Source organism: Eriocheir sinensis, chromosome 48 (genome assembly GCF_024679095.1).
Source record: "Eriocheir sinensis breed Jianghai 21 chromosome 48, ASM2467909v1, whole genome shotgun sequence".
NCBI lineage: Eukaryota > Metazoa > Arthropoda > Malacostraca > Decapoda > Varunidae > Eriocheir > Eriocheir sinensis.
In genome coordinates, this window is record NC_066556.1 from 11477506 (window position 1) to 11495907 (window position 18402).

The following is an 18402-nucleotide window of genomic DNA, read 5'->3' on the forward strand; positions in this document are numbered from 1 at the left end:
CTCTCTCTGTGTGTGTGTGTGTGTGTGTGTATGTGTGTGCGAGAAAAGTGGGGGTGTACTCTCATTCGGGGAGTATGGTGCACGACAATGCATAATACTAATAATATTAATAATAAACCTCTTTAAAAAATGCATCAAGACTTTACCCCTTGGGTGGTGTGGAAATAAGGTCAAAGTGTAATATTTTAATGTTCTTAGCGACCACTCCTTCCCCACTCCCTGGCCATCCCCAGCGGAACCTCACCATTCACCTGGATGATTCACATCAAAATTTGCTTGACGGTCCTTGCATTACATATACCGGTACAATCTCCATATTTTGTCATAATTATGCCATATGGCTGATATTGTATGGCAGATGGCAGACACACACCAAAAAATGGCAGAAATGCGATAATTAAAGCAGGCAGAGCAACTGGCAACTGTGGTGTGTTGGGTTGACTTGAGCTGACACCGTCGCGGTGGCAACGCTGCCAAGTGTTGTACAAATTTCTTTGTATTCACTCACAGATAGAGAATCAATCATAAAAACCATATTTGTTTTTATTCTAGAGTGAGAGAGAAAGAGAGAGACACGAGGAGAGAGAGAGAGAGAGAAGGGTGTGTAAGGCACGGTGCGCGAGGTCAGTTGGAGACATAGCACTAGTGTCTAGCGGGCTGTCTACGTCAGAGCCGCCACTTAAGATTTGCCGGACTATAGTCACATCCGCCTGAGCAAAAGCACTTCACAACACTAGTGACAGGGCTTTAAGATAGGCGACCTCAAGACAGAGGTCGTCTTTAGCATGGAGACAATTTCCCCGCCCCTTTTGTCATATGTATACCATTGTATCTTGATGTTTAAATAAAGAGAGAGAGAGAGAGAGAGAGAGAGAGAGAGAATGGATTAGCTTGACAAGTGTTAGTAAAGTCTCCGGAACCGACATCCAAATTTCACTATTCTATTATATACGATTAAGGAGGAAGAGGAATACATAGGAATACATAGGAAGAACAGACACCAGAAGACCTATCGGTCTATGGCGAGGGTGTCTGTTTACTACCGCTACTACAAGTAATCTACGTGTGGTAGGACAGGACAGAATAGATGAAGGCTCCTCCCCACCCACCTCTCCCTCCGGCAACGCGCCGGCAGGAAATAGGTAGAAGAGAACACCATGTACCTTTAAGGAAGGAAGGGACATGGAAATTTTACAGGAAAGAGAGAAATAAGAGGAAATTACTACCCCTAACTTACACTACTGGTAACCTAAGCTGTGGGGGAAAATGGCTTCATTACATAAGAACATAAGAACATAGAAACACAGGGAGACTTGAAGAGGCCGAGTGGCCTACACAGGTCAGCCCCAGAATCCCCCCTAATACTCACGATGGGTGAGGTGTAGTTTCAGGGGCACAGGTGGAGGCTTGATCCTCATTTTACCGGCGGTACTATGCACGCACCAGTACCCTGTCACCTTACTGCACCCACACCTCACTCCACCTGTCATGCGGACATTAACTGTTGCTTTACTCTATTGTTAACTTACGCTACTTGCAATCTAGGTTGTGGGGGAGAATAATATGGATTTAGGTTGAGGTCTTGCTGCAATCTGTCTGAAAACATGCGAAGAAGGGTCAGTATAATCTTATATCCCTGAAGTACTTATCCAATGAAGACTTGAAGCTATTGATACTCTGTGCGCTAACTACTGACGGTGGAAATCTATTCCAGTGATCGACGACTCTATTATTGAAAAAACTTCTGCGCACCAGTGTGTTACATCGGTTTCCCTTTAACTTCATACCGTTGCTGCGTGTTCTTGTGTTGGTGTTTCTCTGAAATAGACTATCTGGGTTAATGTTGTCGAATCCATTAAGGATTTTGAACACTTCAACTAAGTCCCCACTTATCCTTCGCTTTTTTAGGGAAAACATATATTAACGCTTTAAACGCTCGTCATATGGCAAGTTTCGGAGCGCTGGAATTTGTTTGGTTGCTCGTCGCTGTATCTTTTCTAGCAAAACTTGATCTTTGATATAGTTCGGTGACCAGAACTGAACGGCGTATTCTAGATGTGGTCTTACAAATGCTAAATATAATCTCTTCATAAGTTCGGGTGATTTATAATCAAAGTTTCTTGAGATTAATCCCAACATCATATTGGCTTTTTTACTCGCTGCAGAACATTGATCACTCATTTTAAGAGTGTTACTGATAATGACACCAAGATCTTTTTCTTGTTTTACTTCGCTGAGCTCATGTCCTTGAATCTGATATTTAAAGTTAGGATTTTTTTCACCTATGTGCATTACTTTACATTTATCAACGTTAAAACTCATTTGCCATTTTTCGCTCCAGTCGTCAAGTCTTATTAAGTCTGATTGAATATTCTCGCAACTTTGACTGTTCATTACCGTACCTCCTAATTTGGTGTCGTCGGCGAATTTGGCTACTTTTGATAGGATATCAGTTTCTAAGTCGTTCACGTAAATTATGAATAGTGTTGGCCCCAGGACCGAACCTTGGGGCACGCCACTGGTGACGGGTTGCCAATCCGATGCTTCACCATTAAGAATTACACGTTGTTCTCTGTCGGTGAGCCAGTCATGAATCCACGCACATAGATGGTCGTTAATACCGTGGGAACGCAGTTTAGAAATAAGCCTAACGTGAGGAACTTTATCAAACGCTTTCTGAAAATCTTCAGTAAATTACGTCATATGGGCTTCGGGCGGCCCAACTTGTATAAACATCGTTGAAAAAGGTTAATAGGTTGGTAAGGCAAGATCGATTACTACGAAATCCATGCTGACTATCAGTTATCAAATCATTTGTTTCAAGGAAAGTGATCATTTTATCCCTGATTATTTTTTCGAATAGTTTAATTAGGACAGACGTAAGGCTGATAGGACGATAATACTGGCTTATTTTTTGTCTCCTTTTTTAAAGATCGGGGTAATATTGGCCTTTTTCCACTCGAGAGGCACACTGAGCTGTGCTAATGACTTGTTGAATATTAATGTTACGGGTAATTCTAGCTGTTGACTACATTCTCTCAACACGCGAGGAGATAAATTGTCGGGGCCCGAATATTTATTTGGATCTATTTTCTGCAGGCACGCACGCACCTCGCTGATATTAATTTCGGTCGATGCAAGCTTATGTTCTTCAGGGCCTTAAAAATTTTTCTTCGGGGCTGGAATCGATGTCATGTTTTCTTTTGTAAATACGCTACTAAAGGTTGAATTTAGGACCGACGCCAAGCCTTTATCATCACTAATCGTATTGCTACTTATTAGTAGTGGGCCGATATTATTTTTAACATTTTTTTCGTTTCTTATGTAACTGAAAAATAACCTGGGATTTTTCTTTGCATCGAGTGATATTTTCATCTCATATTCGCGTTTCTGTTTTCTGATTTTCCTTTCGCACTCTCTCTTGACATTGATGTAATTAGTATGATCCTGTGGAGGAGGAGGAGGAGGGAAAATCATAACTTCATATCACATACACTCACTCTCCTGTATTTCCTTTGTTTCCTCACCCCTCTCTCTCTCTCTCTCTCTCTCTCTCTCTCTCTCTCTCTCTCTCTCTCTCTCTCTCTCTCTCTCTCTCTCTCTCTCTCTCTCTCTCTCTCTCTCTCTCTCTCTCTCTCTCTCTCTCTCTCGATAGTTTTACACGGCTTCTGCACCTTGAACAGAGATAATAATTTGTAAAAAACAGGTTGATCTTCTCTGTGGCATTGAGTAATAGTCGTAATTGGAGTAAGTTGTGTCGAACCGTAAAGCACAGGCAGGCACACACCCAACATCCTGTCCCAGATCTCAGGAAACTGTAGGAAAATTATCTAAGAGCCGCACAGTATATAATTACCAATACAGCCTATCCTCCCTAGTGTCTCTTTCGTCCTGCCGGGAGTGGTCGCTGCTCCCTGAACTGCCTCTCCAACTTGGGAAAGGAAAGGGAGACCACGACTCGCTGCTAAGATACGAGAGTGAACGCTTCAGCAGTCTTTAGAAACTTAACACTCAAGACTCAACACTCATCCCCCGGACACACACACACACGGTGAGCCACGATGAAGGCCAGGCTGCCCTTACTTTTGGTGCTTTTTGAATCATCGTTGCTTGCGGCCGGAGTTTCCTTCAGCCCCGACCTGACCCCAAACTGCCCTGCCCAAATTATCATCTTGGGGGCTGAGGAATGGGCGAACGTTTACACCGAGAAATATAACTGGGGCGACTGGAGCAAAATCTTATACGTGCATCCTGATCAAGGCTTCAGGGGCGTCAGGCTCTTGGTGTCTGACGGTGGCTGGCGGAGGGAAGCCTGGTTCACGCTGGACAGTACTTGCTTCCGTGGCGACGTAAAGTGGTGGTGGTTGTTGGCTAGTGTGCGGAACTACGAGTATGAGAACAAAGATGACTCCGGTCTTGAGTTTGAAGTACGGGCTGGTGATTGTTCTCTTAAGTGCCACAGAACAGGCCACTTCCCTGACCACTGGAATGTTACTATTGAGGCTCAGGGGCCCTCAAGGTGGAGATCAGACTACCCGCGGCCACCATGCACTGTAGGAAAATACACACAACAAAGGTTCTCATTGATAAATTGCACCACCTTCTTCACCACCAGCACCATCACCACCACCACCACTCCTACGATCACCACCACCACCCCTACAACCACCACCCCTACGACCACCACCACCACTCCTACAACCACCACCACCATCCCTACGACCACCACCACCACCCCTACAACCACCACCCCTACAACCACCATCATCATCATAATTGTGCAGGCGATGATGGGTGTTGCTTTTCTTGTTGCTCTTATGAGGCGTTTACGGCAGCGAAGGGTATCCCAAGAAGGTAAGAAACTCTCTCTCTCTCTCTCTCTCTCTCTCTCTCTCTCTCTCTCTCTCTCTCTCTCTCTCTCTCTCTCTCTCTCTCTCTCTCTCTCTCTCTCTCTCCTTTTTTTATATAAACACGTTTCGTACATTGGAACACGGCAGTATTAAGTTTCCTCTTAGCTAAAGTTCCCCCGTCTGGCGAGGAACTATTTGAAAGCGTCTGCCGAGGAAACAAGAGAGGAGGAGAAAAAGAAAAAGGATGTGATGAAGGGAGGGAAAAGAAAGAGGAGGGAAGGGTGGGAGAGAAGACGAGAAGAGAGAATAAAGAGGAGATGGAGAGAAAAGCTGAAGGAAGAGAGACGTGGGATGAAGAGAACGAGCCATTACAGCAGAGAGAGCTGAATGGAAGACAGGAATTAAGGGAAGGAAGGAGAGATGCAGAGAAAGGGAAAGGGAAGGAGCAAAGGAGTGGGGAAGAAGAGAAGAGAGAGAGAGAGAGAGCTTATGTAAAGAGAATGAAGAGAGGATGAAGGGGGAGGGAGAGAGACGAACGGCTGGGACAACACAAAGTAACACAAAGGAAGAACAAACAACAGCAGACCTGCTGGTCCTTACGAGGCTGTTTGTGACAAGCTACACTATCTAATCAAAGGTGGAAGATGAAGGACAGCAAAGGCGAAGGCTCCTCCCCCCCCCCCCCTCCCCATCCTTCCAGCCAAAGCTGGCAAGAAAGGAAAAAGAACCATGCAGCATGGAAAAACTGCATGGAAATTATGTAAGAAAGAGGAAAGAACTACTATTACTGCTACCACTAACCGGGCGATAAAAACGGATAAGGACACCAGTATTCGAAAGAACTTAACGTTATTACGACAACGAGTAATATCTTAGTTGCTTGTTGGAATCAAAACACTTGTCTAATCTATTCTTGAAGGCCGTAACTGTTGTACTGTCAACGACATCACAGGGAAGAGAATTCCAAACGTTAACAACTCGATTGAAGATTGAAGATTGAAGTGTTTAGTTTCGTGCGACGAGAATCTTTTATCACTTATCTTCAAATTGTGATTTCTTCTTGTTCTATTTGATCGATCATTTGTGAAGTAATCTTCCGCATTAATATCACTGAATCCTTTAAACATTTTAAACACTTCTATTAGATCGCCTTGCATTCTTCGTTTTGATAGACTGAATAAATTTACTTCTTTAAGCCTTTGTTCATATGATAAATTTCTCAACCTAGGAATCATCTTTGTTACTCTTCGTTGAACCCGTTCCAACTTTTCTATGTCTTTTCTGTAATAGGGAGACCAAAACTGTACACAGTACTCTAGACGGGGTCGAACCAACGAATTATACAGTTTTAATATTACTTTTTCCGATTTATTATTAAAGACTCGTCCGATGAAGCCAACCAATTTGTTTGCAGTTTTAACTATCTCTGAACAATGCTGACCGGGCTTTAAATCGCTTGATATAGTGATTCCAAGATCCTTTTCTTTACTTACTGCAGAAAGTTGTTGGCCATTCATTACGTACCGAACGCGATTGTTATTTTTCCGATGTGCAACACTTTACATTTGTCAACGTTAAATTTCATTTGCCATTGATTGGCCCAACGTGCAAGTCGATCTAGATCTGATTGTAAAGCTTCTTCGTCGAGTGTCGCAGTTACTTTACTAGCAATTTTTGTGTCATCAGCAAATTTTGATATTTTGCAAGTGAGCCCATCATCGATATCATTAACATAAATTAAGAAGAGCATGGGACCAAGCACTGATCCTTGAGGTACGCCGCTTCTGACGTCGAGCCAGTTAGATGTAACACCGTTTAGAACTACTCTCTGTTTCCGCTCAGAGAGCCAGTCCACAAGCCAATTGTGAATGTTACCCGAGATACCGTGCGCCAATAGTTTGCTGAGCAATCATTGGTGGGGGACCTTATCAAATGCCTTTTGAAAATCCAGATATATGATATCTACTGATCTGCTTTCATCGAACACCTCAAAAATATAGTGAAAAATATCAAGTAAGTTAGTTAAACACGAACGTTTACTACGGAAGCCATGTTGCGAATTATTTATCATATTATTTTCGTCAAAAAATTTCACCATATTGTCGCGAATGATAGTCTCCATTAACTTACAAACAATCGATGTCAGGCTAATTGGTCGATAGTTTCCTGGATGAGACTTGTCCCCCTTTTTGAAAATTGGTGTGACATTTGCAAGTTTCCAATCTGACGGAACTTTTCCAGCTGTTAAAGATTTATTGAATATGATGGAGAGCGGTTTACAAATTTGAAGTTTGATTTCTTTTAAGACCCTAGGGGTAATTTTGTCTGGACCAGGAGCTTTGCTTACTTTGATCTTTTCAATTGTGCGTAAAATGTCACTTTCTACGATGAGCACGCCACTTAACATCTTTTCGGTCCTTCTAACCTCCGGTGGTTGAGGTGATAAACAATCTTCGTCGGTAAATACAGATGCGAAAAAGTTAATTAGGATTGTAGCCATTTCATTTTCATCGTTCGTGTGGTTACCATTATCATTAGCAAGCGGTCCGATACCACAAGTGAGTGACTTTTTATTATTTACATAGCTAAAAAATTCTTTAGGATTAGATTTATTCGTTTCCACTATATATTCTTCAAGATTTTTCTTGCTCCGTTTTATTAATTTCTTGGTTTCGCGGCGAATTCTGCCCAGCTCTAGTTTGTCAGCCTCACTCTGAGTTGATATGTATCTACTGTATACGCGTTTTTTTAAAAGATAGGCTATTTTGAATTTCGTTATTCCACCATTTGGGTTTCTTCTTAAAAGCTGAACGTCTGGTTCGATAGGGTACGCATATGCTTATGGCATTGTTCAATATTGTGGTGAAGGCCCCCCAAGATTTATCAATATCTGTTTCCGCCGAGATTTCAGTCCAGTCAGAATTATTTAGAATTGATCGGAGTCTTACGAAATTCGCTCTCTGATAATCAGGCACCTTTTCTTTGCTAGGAGTTACTTTACTTTCTTTCATATTGATGCTGAATGTGATTGTTCGGTGATAGCTAGAACTAAAAATTGGACCGACATTTGCTTCGTTAACTAGATCAGCTGTCGTTGAAAAGATAAGGTCAAGTATATTATTTTCCCGAGTCGGTTCTTGAACGTGTTGATGTAAATCTCATTCTAGTAAATTTGTGTACAGGTCGAGCCCTGTATGACAGTTCAACGGTTCACCCCATCTTTTCACTGGCAAGTTAAAGTCCCCAACAATTACTGCCTCGCAACTGCTACTCGTTTCTAATAATAATTCACTTAATGCGTGGTCGATATCAAGAGTCTGCCTTGGCGGTCTGTAGATAAGTCCAATTACTATTTTACGAGATTTATTTTTAATCTCAATGAAGACCGTGTCTACATTGGTTATAATATCTGTTTTCACGGATACTGGATGGAGAGAGTTGTGGATATAAAAGATAACGCCTCCACCCTGTCTGTTCTCTCTTTCATGACTAAAGATGGTATAACCCGGTAATCTATATTCCGCAATGAAATCTCTATTTGAAGTGTCTATCCAAGATTTTATGACTCCGATGATGTGATAATGATTTGTAGCTGTGAGGACTTCTAAGTCTTCAAATTTGTTACGTAGGCTACGAGCGTTTACATAGCAAGCTTTAATGTGATTCGAGTCGGGGGTTTTGCGGGTTGATTACTCCCTTACGGTGGAGCTGCTGGTGTTCTCGCCTCCGCGTTTTTTGGCTTTCGAAGAGCCACTTGGTCACAGAGCAGCCTCACAAAACGGGCTGCTCCAACAGGGTTTAAGTGGATGCCATCAAGAAGGAACAAGTCTGAATCGTAGTAAAAATTGTTCCACAAGTTAGCGAACTGGACGTTTTCTTGTGAGCAAAGGGACTGAAGTCTGTTGTTTGTGCTGAAGGCCTTACTGTAAAAGCTAGATTCGGCACCAACCCTCGGGAGGATTCCTGAGATTATGATGTTACTGGCATCCGTTTTACGTTTATACTGCTTGATCATGCGGCGATATTTCTCAAGCAGTTCCTCAGAACGGGTTGTCTTTACGTCATTTGTCCTCGCCTGAATGACAAAGAGGGTGTTTCGGTCGGCATTTCTCGTGACATCATCGCACGCTGCGGTGATGTCGTCCAGTCTGGCAGCTGGATAGCAGTAACGTTTTCTGCGGCCGTTTGATAAACGACCACAGAACTCAACCAGCTAGCCACGCACCAGTGAGTCCCCAACTAGGCGAGTCTCAAACTCATCCTCCATGGTGTCTGCCAGCACCTGGAACCTATTGAAGGTATTGGGGGTCAGTAGATTCTTGGTTGCCTGCTTCGGTTTGGCTCCATTCCTTACAGGTTGGAACCCGACATCCTGTGATGCAGGAAGAGAAGCGTTAAGTGGGGCAGGCTGGAAGGTGTCCTGTGAGGCAGGCTGGGAGTTAGCCTGTGAAGCAGGCTGGGAGTTAGCCTGTGAAGCAGGCTGGGGGTTAGCCTGTGAAGCAGGCTGGGGGTCAGCCTGTGAAGTAGGCTGGGGGTCAGCCTGTGAGGCAGGCTGGCGGTTGTCCTGTGAGGCAGGCTGCGGGTTTGCCTGTGAGGCAGGCTGGGGGTTAGCCTGCGAGGCAGGCTGGGAGTCAACCTGTGAGGCAGGTAAGACGTCCTCCCGTGAAGCAGGAGGGTCGTCTGGAGAGGGCACAGTCTCGGTGGAGGGCCTCTCCACCATCGATGGTGGAGTCACTGCCACATTATTTGAAGCAAATTCCTGAAGGACTTCGAATTTCTTTTCAAGATCATTATGTTTGACTTTCCATTCAGTCACAGCCTTCTGAAGTTGTAATCCCTGAATGCAGAGGCGGCAAGTTCTACTCAGCTGGAAGTACTGAGCTGCAAATCGTCCGGGACAGACGTCACACTTACGGAGGTTCGAAGGCATTGTTAGAAATTTAAGTGAGTTTACAGTTTGGGCAAATATTAAAAGCGCTTTCGAAATAACTTAAAAGTGTGACCATAAATTGAGCTGGATAAAAATTGTGCATGGAAATTAGATACTGCTGTGTTAGATGCCTCCAACATTGGGAGTTCGCTCCCACAGGGTCTTGAAAACGCCTCAAAGACCAATCGCTTGTCCTGAGCCTCGGTCACGAGGAAGACTTGCACAACCCGGCGCTTTTCAGCTATTGTCCTCGAAGTTTTGTCCCATAGAACGGTGCCGGCGTAGTCACTCAGAGCAGAGCTGGCAAGAGAGGAGAGGAACCAGCAATTCGTTACCACTTTCCGAAACGTCTAACTCAACTCTGCAACCCTTTCGAGGCCTCGCCAGTGGCACCTGTCACCAGATGTTCTCCACCAACTCTAGAGAGTATCAGACGCCCTTCCTGAGAGACTAAAAAGCTGAAATATTCCTTGAGTATAAGAAAAACCCTCAGAAAATCTACCTAGAAGCCGGGAGGTACAACCTCAAATGGCCCACGGAAGTCATCTCTTTCAGGAGAAAACAAGAACCAGCTGTTATGCAGAATAGGGATGGGAGTACCGTCGATAGAGGAGAGGGACGGGGAGCTCACACCGACAACTGGTTCCCAGGGAGGCTTTCTAGTGTAGAGGTCGCCACACTCCTCTACACCGCAGGCCTAAATAATTAGGCACGGTCCAGCTGACTAGGACCCTGGAACTCCAGCCATTGTCTCAAAAAGAGATCCTCTGCCTGCAGTCCAATCCACCACTGCTGCTGCCCAGAGGCTTCACCGTGACCCTGGCACGGGAGACAGATCAGGTATTACACCTTCCCCAAGGGTGACCTGAGACTATGCCGGCAGGGCAGGGATGTCCAGTTCCCTGAGGTGAAAACACTTCACCCGCATACGAATGAAGAGAAAAGAGAAGGGGAGGGAGGTGGCAGGGAGATGAAGGGGAGAGGAGGAAACAGCGATCAAGGAGGGAGAGACAAATGAGAGAGAGGAAAACAAAAGTGAAGTGACGAAGAGCGAGAAGACAGAGAGGAAAGGAAGAAGACACACAGACGGGGAGGAGGGAGAGAGGCAAGAACAGAAGAGGAGAAGAATGAAGGGAAAGGAGAACAGGGAAGAAAAGAGGAAACACGGAGGTAAAGGAAAGTGAGAGGAGGAAAAGAGGAAAAAGTGGGGTGAAATAGGAAGACAGGAGGATGGAGGAAGAAAGTGGAAGGAGGAAAGTGGGAGAGAGGGAGGGAGAGATGAATGGGGAGAGGAGCATAGGGAAGGTAAGGACGAGAGAAGAAAGGGAGGAAGGGGGAAAGGGAGGAAGGGAGAAAGGAAGATAGGTTCATTAAGGAGTTTATGTTCAGAAGAAAGGCGGGGAGGGAGGGTGAGAAAGAGGGAAGATGTTAAGGATGGAAGGAAGGAAGGAAGGAAGGAGGGAGGGAAGGAAGGAGAGACAGGGAGGGAAGGAAGGAGAAAAGATAAGAAGGAAGGAGGGACGGAAGGAGAAAAGATATGAAGGAGCGAGGGAAGGAGCAAAGATCGGGAGGAGGGAGGGTGGGAAGGAGGGAAGATAGGGTGGAGGAAGGGGGGAAGGAGGGAAGATAGGGAGGAGGGAGGGAGGGAGGAGCAAAGATAGGGAGGAGGGAGGGAAGAAGCAAAGATAGGGAGGAGGGAGGGAAGGAGGGAAGATAGGGAGGAGGGAGGGAAGGAAGGAGGGAAGATAGGGAGGAGGGAGGGAAGGAAGGAGGGAAGATAGGGAGGAGGGAGGGAAGGAAGGAGCAAAGATAGGGAGGAGGGAGGGAAAAAGCAAAGATAGGGAGGAGGGAGGGAAGTTAGGGAGGAGGGAGGGAAGGACGGAGCAAAGATAGGGAGGAGGAGGGAAGAAGCAAAGATAGGGAGGAGGAGGAGGGAAGGAAGGAGGAAGATAGGGAGGAGGAGGAGGAAGGAAGTAGCAAAGATAGGGTGGAGGTAGGTAAGGAAGGAGCAAAGATAGGGAGGAGGGAGGGAAGGAAGGAGCAAAGATAGGGAGGAGGGAGGGAAGGAAGGAGGGAAGATAGGGAGGAGGGAGGGAAGGAAGGAGCAAAGATAGGGAGGAGGGAGGTAAGGAAGGAGCAAAGATAGGGAGGAGGGAGGGAAGGAAGGAGAAAAGATTGGGAGGAGGGAGGAAGGTAGGAGGGAAGATAGGGAGGAGGGAGGGAAGGAAGGAGCAAAGATAGGGAGGAGGGAGGGAAGGAAGGAGCAAAGATAGGGAGGAGGGAGGGAAGGAAGGAGCAAAGATAGGGAGGAGGGAGGGAAGGAAGGAGGGAAGATAGGGAGGAGGGAGGTAAGGAAGGAGCAAAGATAGGGAGGAGGGAGTGAAGGAAGGAGGGAAGATAGGGAGGAGGGAGGGAAGGAAGGAGCAAAGATAGGGAGGAGGGAGGGAAGGAAGGAGGGAAGATAGGGAGGAGGGAGGGAAGGAAGGAGCAAAGATAGGGAGGAGGGAGGGAAGGAAGGAGCAAAGATAGGGAGGAGGGAGGGAAGGAAGGAGCAAAGATAGGGAGGAGGGAGGGAAGGAAGGAAGGAGGAAGATAGGGAGGAGGGAGGAAGGAAGGAGGGAAGATAAGGAGGAGGGAGGAAGGAAGGAGCAAAGATAGGGAGGAGGGAGGAAGGAAGGAGGGAAGATAGGGAGGAGGAGGGAAGGAAGGAGCAAAGATAGGGAGGAGGAGGGAAGGAAGGAGGAAGATAGGGAGGAGGGAGGAAGGAAGGAGCAAAGATAGGGAGGAGGGAGGGAAGGAAGGAGCAAAGATAGGGAGGAGGGAGGGAAGGAAGGAGCAAAGATAGGGAGGAGGAGGGAAGGAAGGAGGGAAGATAGGGAGGAGGGAGGAAGGAAGGAGCAAAGATTGGGAGGAAGAAGGGAAGGAAGGAGGGAAGATAGGGAGGAGGGAGGGAAGGAAGGAGCAAAGATAGGGAGGAAGAAGGGAAGGAAGGAGGGAAGATAGGGAGGAGGGAGGGAAGGAAGGAGGAAGATAGGGAGGAGGGAGGAAGGAAGGAGGAAGATAGGGAGGAGGAGGGAAGGAAGGAGCAAAGATAGGGAGGAGGAAGTGAAGGAAGGAGGGAAGATAGGGAGGAGGGAGGAAAGGAAGGAGCAAAGATAGGGAGGAGGGAGGGAAGGAAGGAGCAAAGATAGGGAGGAGGGAGGAAAGGAAGGAGCAAAGATAGGGAGGAGGGAGGGAAGGAAGGAGCAAAGATAGGGAGGAGGGAGGGAAGGAAGGAGCAAAGATAGGGAGGAGGGAGGGAAGGAAGGAGCAAAGATAGGGAGGAGGGAGGGAAGGAAGGAGCAAAGATAGGGAGGAGGGAGGGAAGGAAGGAGCAAAGATATTAAGGAGGGAGGGAAGGAAGGAGCAAAGATAGGGAGGAGGGAGGAATGGAAGGAGCAAAGATAGGAGGAGGGAGGGAGGAAGGAAGGATGTAAGATAGGGAGGAGGGAGGGAAGGAAGGAGCAAAGATAGGGAGGAGGGAGGGAAGGAAGGAGCAAAGATAGGGAGGAGGGAGGGAAGGAAGGAGCAAAGATATTAAGGAGGGAGGGAAGGAAGGAGGAAGAAGATAGGGAGGAGGGGAGGGAAGGAAGGAGCAAGATAGGGAGGAGGGAGGAAGGAAGGAGCAAAGAGAGGGAGGAGGGCGGGAAGGAAGGAGCAAAGATAGGGAGGAGGAGGGAAGGAAGGAGCAAAGATAGGGAGGAGGGAGGAAGGAAGGAAGGAGCTAAGATAGGGAGGAGGGAGGGAAGGAAGGAGCAAAGATAGGGAGGAGGGAGGGAAGGAAGGAGGGAAGATAGGGAGGAGGGAGGGAAGGAAGGAGCAAAGATAGGGAGGAGGGAGGGAAGGAAGGAGGGAAGATAGGGAGGAGGGAGGGAAGGAAAGAGGGAAGGTAGGGAGGAGGGAGGGAAGGAAGGAGGGAAGGTAGGGAAGAGGGAGGGAAGGAAGGAGCAAAGATAGGGAGGAGGGAGGGAAGGAAGGAGGGAAGGTAGGGAGGAGGGAGGGAAGGAAGGAGGGAAGATAGGGAGGAGGGAGGGAAGGAAGGAGGGAAGATAGGGAGGAGGGAGGGAAGGAAGGAGCAAAGATAGGGAGGAGGGAGGGAAGGAAGGAGGGAAGATAGGGAGGAGGGAGGGAAGGAAGGAGGGAGTGTAATTTTCGTTCTTTCTATCTTTTCTTTCTTTTTTCTTTTTTTTCGTCTTTTTCTTTTTGTATTTTTTTTTTTGTTTCTGTTTTCTCTCTCTCTCTCTCTCTCTCTCTCTCTCTCTCTCTCTCTCTCTCTCTCTCTCTGTAACGTAGACAAGTGCCAGGTCCTTTAAGTTGGAACAAGGAATAAGAAGTTCGATTATGAAATCCGCGGCGTTAAACTCAAAAGCGTTCAATGCGTCAAGGACCTGGGGGTCAAAATCGCGTCAAACGTCAAATTCTCACAGCAATGCATCGATGCAGCAAATAAAGCGAACAGGATGTTGGGCTTCATTAAAAGAAACTTCTTATTCAAGAATAAAGATGTAATACTTCCACTCAACAATAGTTTAGTCAGACCCCACTTGGAATATGCGGTACAGTTTTGGTCTCCCCACCATGCAAAGGGCATTGCTAAATTAGAAGGTGTTCAGTGTCGGGCAACAAAAACGATCTCTTCCTTGCGCAACAAATCTTACGAAGAAAGGCTTTCCACCCTTAACATGTTCTCTCTTGAGAAACGTCGCCTCCGAGGAAAACTGATCGAATGATTTAAAATACTTAATGGTTTCACGAATGTAGGAAGATCAACATTGTTTATGATCAATGACACTTTGCGTACGAGGAACAATGGCTTAAAACTCAAATGTAGACAAGTAAATTCAGACTGCACCAAATTTTTCTTCACTAACGTTGTAGTGCGAGAATGGAATAATCTCCCACCGTCAGTGGTCCAGTGTAGCACAATTGACTCCTTCAAAAACAAGCTCGACCGTCACTTCCATCAACTTAATATCAACTAGAGTTGAAATTAATCGTTTTGGAGCCTTCTGACTAATGTAGAATCACTTAGGTTTAAGGACAGACCACCTAGTCTGGACCATGGGGTCTGTGTGGTCTGATTTTCTATGTAAATCTATGTAAATCTCTCTCTCTCTCTCTCTCTCTCCCCCCCCCCCTTCGTGACGGTCGTTGTCGTCTTCGTGGTAATGGTCACATTCTTCCCGCAGTGCCCTGCGTGCCGACGCGGCGTGGGCTGGCTGCCTTCTTGCGCGTCGGTGGCGAGGTAGCGGTCGGCGACAGCCATGTGGAGCCGCCCATGGGTCCCACCATGCTCCCGCGCGTGGCGCCGCGGCAGCAGGAGCCTGACTACCTGTACTTCGGCGACGACGAGGAGCACATCTACGAGGAGATCCCCGACCCTCGAATCTACCAAGAGATCCCCGAGCTTCCACCCAGCCGAGAATACGAAAATGCAGACTCCGATGATGGTACTTACCTCACCCCGAGGTGCGTCCCCACGGGCATAACCTCAGGGCATCCACCCAGCCGCGAGAACGAAAATGCAGACTCCGATGATGGTACTTACCTAGCCCCGAGGTGCGCCCCCACGGGCATAACCTCAGGGCATCCACCCAGCCGCGAGAACGAAAATGCAGACTCCGATGATGGTACTTACCTAGCCCCGAGGTGCGCCCCCACGGGCATAACCTCAGGGCATCCACCCAGCCGAGAGTACGAAAATGCAGACTCCGATGATGGTACTTACCTAGCCCCGAGGTGCGCCCCCACGGGCATAACCTCAGGGCATCCACCCAGCCGCGAGTACGAAAATGCAGACTCCGATGATGGTACTTACCTAGCCCCGAGATGCGTCCCCACGGGCACACCCTCAGGGATCACAGAGGGCTGAGGGCGTCCGTGAAACACCGCTCCCGACGCACGGGGCCACGGCTGCTGCCACACCCAGGCCAGCACGCCACGCAGGGGTAAGAACTGCAGGATGCGGGCAACCAGGCGGCAGCACCGTGCCCTCCGGACAAGCAGGCGGCAGCACCGTGCCCTCCGGACAAGCAGGCGGCAGCACCGTGCCCTCCAGACAAGCAGGGGGCAGCACCGTGCCCTCCAGACAAGCAGGCGGCAGCACCCTGCCCTCCAGACAAGCAGGCGGCAGCACCCTGCCCTCCAGACAAGCAGGCGGCAGCACCGTGCCCTCCAGACAAGCAGGCGGCAGCACCGTGCCCTCCAGACAAGCAGGGGGCAGCACCGTGCCCTCCAGACAAGCAGGCGGCAGCACCGTGCCCTCCAGACAAGCAGGCGGCAGCACCGTGCCCTCCAGACAAGCAGGCGGCAGCACCCTGCCCTCCAGACAAGCAGGCGGCAGCACCGTGCCCTCCAGACAAGCAGGCGGCAGCACCGTGCCCTCCAGACAAGCAGTCGGCAGCACCGTGCCCTCCAGACAAGCAGAGGGCAGCACCGTGCCCTCCAGACAAGCAGGGGGCAGCACCTGCCCTCCAGACAAGCAGGCGGCAGCTGTGCCCTCCAGCCAAGCAGGGGGCAGCACCTGCCCTCCAGACAAGCAGAGGGCAGCACCGTGCCCTCCAGACAAGCATGGGCAGCACCCTGCCCTCCAGACAAGCAGGCGGCAGCACCGTGCCCTCCAGACAAGCAGGTGGCAGCACCCTGCCCTCCAGACAAGCAGGGGGCAGCACCGTGCCCTCCAGACAAGCAGGGGGCAGCACCGTGCCCTCCAGACAAGCAGGGGGCAGCACCGTGCCCTCCAGACAAGCAGGCGGCAGCACCCTGCCCTCCAGACAAGCAGAGGGCAGCACCGTGCCCTCCAGACAAGCAGAGGGCAGCACCGTGCCCTCCAGACAAGCAGGGGGCAGCACCCTGCCCTCCAGACAAGCAGGCGGCAGCACCGTGCGCTCCAGACAAGCAGAGGGCAGCACCGTGCCCTCCAGACAAGTATGGGCAGCACCGTGCCCTCCAGACAAGCAGGCGGCAGCACCGTGCCCTCCAGACAAGCAGGCGGCAGCACCGTGCCCTCCAGACAAGCAGGGGGCAGCACCGTGCCCTCCAGACAAGCAGGGGGCAGCACCCTGCCCTTCAGACAAGCAGGGGGCAGCACCCTGCCCTTCAGACAAGCAGGGGGCAGCACCGTGCCCTCCAGACAAGCAGGGGGCAGCACCCTGCCCTCCAAACAAGCAGGGGGCAGCACCTTGCCCTTCAGACAAGCAGGGGCAGCACCCTGCCCTCCAGACAAGCAGGGGGCAGCACCCTGCCCTCCAGACAAGCAGGGGGCAACACCCTGCCCTCCAGACAAGCAGGGGTCAGCACCCTGCCCTCCAGACAAGCAGGGGGCAGCACCCTGCCCTCCAGACAAGCAGGGGGCAGCACCCTGCCCTCCAGTCAACCAGGGTGCATCACCGTGCCCTCCAGACAAGCAGTGGTCAGCACCCTGCCCTCCAGACAAGCAGGGGGCAGCACCCTGCCCTTCAGACAAGCAGGGGGCAGCACCCTGCCCTCCAGACAAGCAGGGGGCAGCACCGTGCCCTCCAGACAAGCAGGGGGCAGCACCGTGCCCTCCAGACAAGCAGGCGGCAGCACCGTGCCTTCCAGACAAGCAGGTGGCAGCACCGTGCCCTCCAGACAAGCAGGGGGCAGCACCCTGCCCTCCAGACAAGCCGGGGCAGCACCGTGCCTTCCAGACAAGCAGGTGGCTGCACCGTGCCCTCAAGACAAGCAGGGGGCTGCACCCTGACCTCCTGACAAGCTGGGGCAGCACCGTGCCCTCCAGACAAGCAGGGGGCAGCACCGTGCCCTCCAGACAAGCAGGTGGCAGCACCGTGCCCTCCAGACAAGCAGGGGGCAGCACCGTGCCCTCCAGACAAGCAGGGGGCAGCACCCTGCCCTCCAGACAAGCAGGGGGCAGCACCGTGCCCTCCAGACAAGCAGGCGGCAGCACCGTGCCCTCCAGACAAGCAGGGGGCAGCACCGTGCCCTCCAGACAAGTAGGGGGCAGCACCCTGCCCTTCAGACAAGCAGGGGGTAGCACCGTACCCTCCAGACAAGCAGGGGGCAGCACCCTGCCCTCCAGACAAGCAGGGGGCAGCACCGTGCCCTCCAGACAAGCAGGCGGCAGCACCGTGCCTTCCAGACAAGCAGGCGGCAGCACCGTGCCCTTCAGACAAGCAGGGGGCAGCACCCTGCCCTCCAGACAAGCAGGCGGCAGCACCCTGCCCTCCAGACAAGCAAGCGGCAGCACCGTGCCCTCCAGACAAGCAAGCGGCAGCACCGTGCCCTCCAGACAAGCAGGCGGCAGCACCCTGCCCTTCAGACAAGCAGGGGGCAGCACCGTACCCTCCAGACAAGTAGGGGCAGCACCGTGCCCTCCTGACAAGCAGGGGGCAGCACCCTGCCCTCCAGACAAGCAGGGGGCAGCACCGTGCCCTCCAGACAAGCAGGGGGCAGCACCGTGCCCTCCAGACAAGCAGGGGGCAGCACCGTGCCCTCCAGACAAGCAGGGGGCAGCACCCTGCCCTCCAGACAAGCAGGGGGCAGCACCCTGCCCTCCAGACAAGCAGGGGGCAGCACCCTGCCCTCCAGACAAGCAGGGGGCAG

At 50.2% G+C, this 18402-nt stretch overlaps 1 protein-coding gene across 2 annotated transcripts in view; it reads left to right on the top strand.

Annotated features, from left to right (window-relative positions):
• Positions 1–15691, top strand: part of LOC126981596 (uncharacterized) — a 19177-nt gene extending 3486 nt beyond the window's left edge. Inside the window, exons 1-2 of one of the 2 annotated variants that reach the window (XM_050833037.1) lie at positions 3673–4854; positions 15009–15691. In XM_050833037.1, coding sequence (XP_050688994.1) covers positions 4062–4854; positions 15009–15691 — 1476 coding nt within the window. In that variant the 5' untranslated portion in view covers positions 3673–4061. Of the gene's footprint in view, positions 1–3672; positions 4855–15008 lie in introns of those variants that run through there. The other variant, XM_050833038.1, reaches the window with a different exon arrangement.
• Positions 15692–18402: the final 2711 nt, after the last annotated feature.